This window comes from Prunus avium, chromosome 2, assembly GCF_965620075.1.
Source record: "Prunus avium chromosome 2, drPruAviu1.hap1.1, whole genome shotgun sequence".
Lineage (NCBI taxonomy): Eukaryota > Viridiplantae > Streptophyta > Magnoliopsida > Rosales > Rosaceae > Prunus > Prunus avium.
Window position 1 is genome coordinate 29,886,594 of NC_142285.1, and position 9,282 is coordinate 29,895,875.

General features: G+C 37.0%; 1 protein-coding gene across 2 annotated transcripts; it reads left to right on the forward strand.

Annotated features, from left to right (window-relative positions):
* Positions 1 to 114: 114 nt before the first annotated feature.
* On the forward strand, positions 115 to 2,279 carry LOC110755520 (uncharacterized). Of its 2 annotated transcripts, none has more exons than XM_021956747.2 (6): positions 115 to 264; positions 364 to 502; positions 789 to 964; positions 1,107 to 1,410; positions 1,557 to 1,714; positions 1,928 to 2,279. In XM_021956747.2, exons 1-6 carry the CDS (start codon positions 252 to 254, stop codon positions 2,098 to 2,100), a joined length of 963 nt encoding a protein of 320 aa, XP_021812439.1. In that variant the 5' UTR covers positions 115 to 251; the 3' UTR covers positions 2,101 to 2,279. The 2 variants fall into 2 exon arrangements, with proteins under 2 accessions (XP_021812439.1, XP_021812446.1); XM_021956754.2 differs by having other exon boundaries at positions 148 to 264; positions 373 to 502.
* Positions 2,280 to 9,282: the final 7,003 nt, after the last annotated feature.

The window sequence follows — 9,282 nt, forward strand, 5'->3', positions numbered from 1 at the left end:
GTATAAGTTTAACAAATAACGTGGTCTTTTTTAAAGGTTCAATTATTGCTATTTGGATAATGTACTTTTTCCTGGCCGGTGCATCTTAGTTAAGCCACATGGATGGATATATGTACACCTGGCGCTAGTACTATTAATCTGACTTTATGGAGTCTTCTTTTAATTGACTTTTTCTAGACTATCTCCATCTTTATATGTGGTTGTCTTAACTCTGTCCTAATCCACGATCAGTCGGCATTTCTGCAACTGCAATGGCGAAATTTGGTATGTTTTGCTTATATCTGAATTCTCAAGTTTCCTTGTCATAGAATAGAATTAATAATTTGCTTCGTTTTGGCATAAATTTCTTCTGGTTTTGTGAAGATATTCCAGAGATGAGAGAATACAAAAGAGAGTATCCACCAGAGCACTTCATCGTGGAAATAAAGCCATACTCCTTGCTATCAAACACCAAAGCAGAAAAGTACGAGTCTGGTGTCTTTGATGCTGGTGGTTACAGATGGTACGTTGGTTTCTTTACATCTCTTTTCTTTTCTGAAAGCTGCTTTGATTATCTGCTTTCCCCGTTCTTTCTTTTTTTCTTTTAAAATAAAATTGCTGATCAAGTTACTGCCTAGCTAATTTCTCAGCCAAATCAATATCATTTTGACTGATATTTCTCAGCTACTGATCTAGCTAATTTTATTTTGATCTCAGTTTTAATGGTTAAACTGACTGGTTTGATTGATTTTTTTATTATTTATTTACTGAAATGAAATTAGCCTTATTTGCTGTAATTTGTGTTGCAGGAGGCTATCCCTTTACCCAAATTATGAAACAACAAGTAAGAAGGGTTACATCTCCCTCTTCTTGGTATTAATAGGGAGTGTGTCCGAGAAGCAGTCGCCAGCGGAAGTTTATGCCACTTTTAGATTGTTTTTATACAAGAATACACCTGAAACACAGGAATACTTGACCATAGAAGGTGAAATTCTATGCAACATATCTGATTTATCTGCTCACAGTTGACTTACGTATATGTCTATGGTTATGTATGTACAAAAAGTATTAATTATCGAAGTTTCTTTCCCATTTGTTCATACATTATTAGTGATTATGTATAACAGATGGTTCCGGAAAAGTAAATCACTTTCATGAGGAGATGAGGCGGGAGTTGGGTTTTGCAAAATTTCTTCTCCGTTCAACTTTCGAGAAACGTTCTGAGGGATACGTTTGGGACGATTGCTGCAGAATCGGGGCAGAGGTTTTTGTTCATAAGGGCCAAACGAAAACTCTTGACGAATATCTTCCCCCTCGGGAACTCAAAAATCCAACCTCAAGTGTCCGTAAGTTTAGGTTGGGAAGCATCTCATCAAAACGTGACCCAAAGTGTCTATCTTCAGATAAATTTCATCTTCAAGGAAGAAAATGGTACGTATGTGCAATATGTCTTACGTACGTATATAAAGAGAACTGTTATTAACACTCCATATAAAAAAGAAACATTATGCAATCCTTTATTCGCTATGGAAGTTATACGGGAATCATTGTAACTTTCTTGTGTTTATTAATTTTAGGAAGTTAAGTGTTTGTCAAAACGGAGAACCAGAGAACAAATCACTGTCATTTATGTTAGAATCGAAAGAAGATTGGAAGAACTTTCCAAGCTTTTATGCAAAATTCAGGCTTCGGGTATTGGATCGAGTCCATGCTAAACATACTATTGAAAAAGAAGGTAATTCCCTTTACAACTGTCTCTGTTGCTGTATTCCTTATCTACGTATCAACTCATTGTCCTCACTGAAAAAGAAAAAATGAATCAAGAAATTAAGGCCACGTTTGATATGGAGGGTTAGACTCAGCTATCCTAGACTAGTTACTATTGTTTCACAAGAGAACATTACTATTGTTTTACATAATTCTCTAAAAATGTGATTCTCTGTTTCAGTTCAACACTGGTTCTGTTCCTCAAACTGCAAAATTGTTTTCCCAGACTTTATGCCGTGGAAAACTCTCCGTGACTCGTCGAAGGGGTTCATTAAGAATGATGTATTAACTGTTGAAGTAGAAATATGCTCGCTATCTGTGGTTGATGCTCCTAGAATATTAAAAAAACCATAGTTTTATGATTAAGATAGATGGTTGCAGATCTTTGAATAGTATTTGGGGCCCTATGTGTATATGCTGTGCTAGAATTGCAGAGTGGTGTATCCGGAACATATAAAAATTCGTGTGAACTTTATCAGATAATTTTCATGTTTGAATTGTTCACATAAATAAAGGATTAATTTCTTGTGCTAGATACCACACTCGTTTTTAGGTTTTGCATAATTAAGGAAAGACATGATTTGTTAGTATCTTGTGCTAGATACTTTGAGTGGACAAGAGCATAACAATTTGGATCCAACTTTAGAGTTTGGACTTAAATCTAACACATCAATCATGACACTATGTACCTACGGTTGATATTCACCTCATGAGTATATGGACCTAAATACAAATACCTGACTATGAATCCAGCCCAGTTAGTTGAAATACCAGCCTAATTAAAATCATTCCTTATTAAGCGACATTTGGAGAGGAGGGAGGACAACAAATGCAAGGATAGATGACTTCGGACCATGCACAGTTAGCTAAAATACTGGCCCAATTAATTAAACTCATTAACCTGGAGTCATTTTATAATGAGGATCTTATATATGACCCTTAAGTGAGGTCACATATCTTAATCGTTGGATACGACTAATCAATTTGATCCAACGATTAAGAGATAGAGTCTCACCTAAGGACCATATATAAGGTCCTCACTATAAAATTCATGCATTAACCCGTGCCTTAATTTGGTTCTTTGATCCAAATGAACATGCGTATCCTCAAAGGTTGGGATCGATAGGAGTTTTTTGTCAACTTCAAATTGTTTGCATTAGATATTTTGCACAAACATGATCATAAATCCAAGAACTCTCTACTATATTTGATTTGTGCACATGTTAAACTATCAAAGCTCCCCCAACCATCATATCCTTGATGCTAACGACTTCTTGGGAGTTCTGGTAACGATGGTGAACATTTCTAGCAGAGCTCAAATCCCCAATGAGCAGAAAATCATTAAGCTCATCGAAAATTAACTTTGATATACAAATAGACGGTGTTCAATAAGAGAGAGTAGAGTTTCACACATAATGCCAATATATCATGAGAGTTTAAACCTAAGACTACTTGTGTGCAACTCTATTATTTTTTGAGTTGACTACAACTAATACTGTAGTCTTCTCTTTACTATTATTTTCTTTTGGCTGGGTTTTTAAAAAGCAAACCTTATAGTCACTCAACCATTAGACATTAGTATCTTCCAACTTGATTTGCATTGTTTTCTGTCTTTCTCTATGTCGATATACATGTAGTCTTTGTTTAATTGTCCACTTGCTATTTACATAATAATTCTTTTTGGTCCGTGTATTTGAATAAACCTTATGGTCAAGCCAGCCATTCACATGAACCATGGATCAGTAACTCTTAACCTGATTTCCATTGTTTTTGGTCTTTCTTTATCAGGATATATGTGTGCACATGGTTCTAGTACTTTTTTTGACTTGATCACTATAAGCAATAGAAGTCTTTTTAGTGTCTTTGTGAGCATGAATTATAAATGTCGTCTTTATCTCAAAATAGTGCGAGTCTTTTTAATTGTCCAATTCCTATATACATAATAATTTTTTTGGTCCATACGTATTTAAATAAACGTTATGGTCAAGCGAATGACAACTATGGTCCATGGATAGAATTATAAACTTTCAACCTTTATCCTTTTTTGTTGTGTTATACTTTCAACTTTATTTGCTTTGTTTATTGTCTTTCTCTCTATTTATATGCGTCTGCCTTTGCTCTACTAATCCATGATCAGTTGGCATTTTAAAATCCGAATTCTGCCACTACAAGAAAAACTGCCTTTATTGACGGTTAAAAAGTGTCAAGTAAATAGATTCTTGACGCCTCAAATACCGTCAGGAATACCAATGACATCATCAAACGGGTAAGCAAAAACTTGACGGTTTTTGTGTGTTAAGAAATGGTTTTTGCTTATAGATAAAAACCGTCGCAAGATAGGAAAAAGCATCAACTTATGGTAATCCTTGACACTTCCTAACTGTCAACTAATGTCCTCCTTTACATTTTAAGGAACTTACTTGATGGATTTTAGCCTTCAAGAAACAATAAATTAATATATTAAAAAAAGAATAACAAATATAGTGCTTACGAGAGCGTTGGGATGTACTAGCCAAGGTAGGTTCAACACTAATAATGAAGATGATGTTGATTTGTCTTCGATGAGGAGGTTTGGTGTTTACATACTTTTCGAGTTTTCGTTCCTGAATGAGAGACTTGATAATATTGCTTAAAGTAATATAGGACTCTGTATTATGGCCATTGAATTTGTGGAAGTGATGGAAGACACCATTGTCCGGCGAGGGTTTGTTGGTTTGCCTTTTGGCAAGAGGCTTGGGCATAATAGGCGCTTCGTTTACCAAGACTTTCTCATAAGTTGTGTTTAACGTGGTGAAGACTTAAAATCGAGGCTTAGGTTCAAATGGAAAAGGTGCGCGATCCTAAGTTTTCTCGCGATAGTTGTTATGTTTGTGACCATTTCCACGTTTGCCATTGCTGAAGGGCCAATGGTATCCATCCTTCCTCTTAAAGTTTTAACCATGCTTGGCAATCATCATTGAAAGAGTAACAATTAGGCTTCTAGTGATTGGTTGGTGATGGAGGAGGGTATAGATTGTAGGAGGGTGCCGAACCTTGTGGAGGGTTGCTAGACCATACTTGGAGTTGAAGTATGCTACCTTAGAGTGAATGGTGGCTTGCCTCATTAGTTCATCATAAGTATTCCAGGGGTGTGTACCAAGTAGTGGAAGTTGGACTCATGACGGCCACTCTTGATGATGCCAAAGGACGTACGATCATTCGTCTCGGAATACCCCGAGTAGTTGCATACTCCTGGAGAGGTTTGTCTTCACGTTGTTGAATTCTATACAAGTCATGTGCATAATTTAACTGATTAGTCTCAATCATGAAATGATCCAAGAAGATGTGCTTCGGCAACATAATCGCTCCATATCGATATGTAGATCAGCATCGGGAAGTAGCCTCCTCCTAGAAGATTCTACATGAAGGGTGTTATGTAGGGTGCCAAGACTGGCTTTGTTTGGCATGTTAGAATATAGGTTTTCGAAGAGCCGAAAAGGTGTGCTAGGTGAAGGAGCCAGCAGAGAAGTGGGATTCATAAGTCAATTCCCACATATGGCTCCAATATGTTTGTGGGAGCAATTTTCGTCCCACGAGAATATTCGTATAAGATTCCATCTTCCTCTTTGCTTCTCTTTCTCCCTGCAAACAAATCGGAATAAGAGGACCGCACCCGGGGGGTGTTGGCCAAAGGCCCTCTGATGCCTAAGTTAGTTCAAGTGTATGTAGGAAAACAATAGCTAACAAAAGGGTACGGAGATGTATGTATGGTGTGAATCGGGTGGCTGAAGCCGTGTGTGGTGGCCGGAGCCTTGTGTGAGAGAAAGAAAGAGTTATGGGGGCTAGGGGTTTGTGAGATGGAATTTCTGTAGAGTTTCAAACAGAAGTTTAGACGTAGGTTTAGAATTATCTCAAGCCTTAGAGTAGCCATGTATTTATAGGAGGCTCGAAGGCTATAGTTTTGAAAGAATAATTCCACAAATGGAAAAAAAATTACTCTTCTCCAATTTGGAGAGATTGACGTAATTAGGGTAAGAATCGAATAATTACCAATTAAATCAAATAACTCCCAATTATGCCAAATAATCATAATTACCAAATTGATTGGCTTAATTATTTGACCTAGGATCCATAGATATTTTGCTTCCACAAATGCCCCATAGCTTCTAAATGGCGCGTGGTGGCATGTAAGAGATGTGGATTGATTATTGGGTTGTCCAGTTGTAACTGGGCTTCATTCTGTGACTTGGGCTCCTGAGTGGAGGAGGTATTTGACTTGCTAATTTTCTGAAATTGGGTTCCCAGTTGGAATGGGCTTTTGACTGTTCTTGGAGTTGGGTTCCTAGTAGGAATGGGCTTGTGATTCCTTCTTGACTTAGGATGCCTAACCTATATAAATGCATGGCTTCTCTTCACTCTTTTTCACATCGCAAACTTAACTCCTCTACTTTCTAGCTTGAGAGAGATCTTGGAGAATTTGTATAGCTTGTCGAAGAAAGGAGTTGCCGTGCATCCCAAGGTAAGTGGAGCACGTGTATATATTTTTTAATTCTTCGTCTTCTCTTTTTCGTTGTGAGGACTAGCTGGGTGGGACAAGGCTGGTGGGGGTTGCTAAGCGAGTATTAGGAGGAAGTTGGTGATCTACCCCCTGCCTAGGATGTTGAGAGATGGAAGTAAAATGGTCCAGACTCTGATGATTTGCCGGCTGGGCAAGAGGAGTGTTCTGCCGGACCCCTCCCTGCCCCCTTCTCAAAAAGAAAGGTTAATGTCAAGTCTTCAAGAAATGGAACTAGGTTTAGAAGTTTAGAGTTACATTGAATGATGAATGAAGCCATCTATTTATAAGAGCCTCAGAGGCTAAGGTTTCGTAGAGAATAAAACTCTTATTATGAAGGAGTTTATTCTTTCCCCAAATTGTAGAGATTGAGTCCATTAGGGATTATATTGGGATCCAAATCTCCTAATTTGATGATGATTATATCTTCTTATTAGGATAATATCTAAATTAATGGCATTATCTTATTAAATAAAGATAATATCCTATAATTAAGATATTATCCCTATTAATTAATTGGCCAAATAAATTGGTTCAATTAATTAATTTAAGTAATATTCTTTTTACGTGCTATAATTGGAAACGAAAATATTTACTCCCACAACTTTGACTACCATATACAACCAAGTAGAACACGGGTCTCTTCTCCTACCTTGTCTTTTTTATAACAAAACAAATCAAATCCAATTTAGCTTTTGGTTAGTGGTGGTGTTTTTGCCACAAAAAATGACATATTCGCTGACTGGCAGGCAGTATATGTGGGGTCACCACTCACGAATGGCTGTGTATAAATATTATAAATATACAACACTATATTTATAAATAAATAAATAAATAAATAAATAAATAAAAACTGTATTCTGACGAGCAGAAAATACACAACAATATTAGCATATTGTTTAGTTTTCTTAAATAATGGAATATTAACTTTAAAACAAAGAAATAAGACGACGTTGTACTTGGAAATTACCAAATAAAAAATAATAATAATATGTATTTAGTATGAACTCAACCCAATATCCACAAAATAAAATTTAAAATTAAGTGACAGTCCTTTATCACTGTAAATTGTCCATTTCATTGTAAGTCTCGCCCTCCATAGACGGGGAAGATGTAACTGTATGTTAAATTTAAAAGGGATTGGAGTAAAATAATTATAACTAATTAAGCAGCAAATTAATGAAATGAGTCTCCAAGCTTTAGATTAAACCAGAACATACGCATGCATACCTTCTTGCCTCAAGGACACCGCCCGTCGGACAATAAGAGTTGAACTTGAAGGACTGGAGGGCATCTGTGATGGAGTCAACAGCTGACTGAGTAGTCCAGAATGACCGGAACTCAGTCGGCGCTATGGCCCAACATAATGGTGGGCCTACCGTCATCTGGGTTGTTAACATTTTTCATTAGCATCGCGAGAGCTCCGCGAACGGAGATTGTTGTCGTGTTTAGCTCTTCGTTCCCTCGAAATTGCCATTTCTATTGTGAATCATTTTCCATGGTGGAAGCTGCAATGGTTTTGGTGGGTTTCTCATATACACGCACACAACTAAGATGTCATGGGGGTTCGAACCTGAGACCTCTTGTCTCTAAGTCAAGGCCCTTTTCCACTGGGCTAGACCACATTGGCATCTAGGGAGAGAGAGAGATGGAGAGTTTCATGTATTTTCTCGGGTTGTAGAATTAGATTTTGAAACAATAGCTAAAAAAGGGTACGGAGATTTCTCTAGGGTGAGAACCGGGTGGCCAGAGTCGTGTGGAGAAAATATGGGGAGAGGAGAGCAATGTGGGCGGCAGCAATGGAGTAGTCGCCGGCTAGGAGAGAGAGGGGAGAGGAAGACGGAATCTTAGACAAATATTCTCGTGGGACGAAAATCGCTCCCAAGATGTTGATGTTCAAAATTGGATTCAACTGAAAAGGGATGAAGTATGGTTTCTTCAGCAAGTGATGAGAAGGTGAAGACCTTCAATAATAACGCCTTTATCAGGTAGACGAATCTACAGAAAATTAACATAACAAGAAATCGTCAAGACCTTGGCACCAGTGTGGTACAAGCCGAAGGCTCTCCGATACTGAAGTTAGCAAAATGTAAGGTAAAAGATAATTTTGGTAGAGTAAGGGTGTGGGTAAAGATTAGTTGCCTTTTTACCTTGGCACTATTCCCTTTTATAGGCAAAAGAAAGTGGATGTTTGCCAAAAGTTTCTATGTGGGACTTTGGGCAAATCATTGTAGTGCTGACACATGTCTCAAGATTTAGGTTCAGCGAGTTTTGCCTTCGATGACGTCCGTCGACATGCCATTGTAGAATCGGAGTAGAAGGTCCCTTTGGTGCCCTTGGTCATGATGACATCATTGGGGTTCTGAGTCAGTGGTTTTCCTCGTGTTTCCCTTGGGCAGTTTGTGGGTCTATACCAATTCCCAAGTGTTGAATGTGCTTTGTGTTATAGTACAAAGAACTTTTAACCACTTGAGCTACAACTTAAAAGTCTTTTGCCAAAAAAAAAAAAAAAAAAAATCTATTTTTAATTGTTCATTTGATATTTACTTAAACCAGTCGCGAACATGACCTTCCACTGGATTTCCACAAAAAAGGTTTGCATTGTTTATTATCTTTCTCTATCTTCAAATATAGGTGTTTTCTGTTTTTTTATAAGCGATAATTTAAATTAAATTAATCTAAACTATACATTTCCAATTCCAATTGTACATGCATTTTCTGTTGGCTCTAGTATTTTTTTATCTTACTAGGTATAACAAATAATGTGGTCTTTTTTTAAATGTTCAATTATTGCTATTTAGATAATAAACTTTGGTCTGGCCGGTGTACTTAAATATGTTTTAGTCAAGCCATTCATATGGATGGGTAAGTTTCAACTTTTTTTAATTGTCCAAATTGATATTACATAATATTTATTTTGGCTGCTTGTGAATTTAAACAAAACTTATAGTCAAGACCGTCAACTATGACCAAATGAAAAAGAATTCAACTTTCAACTTCCT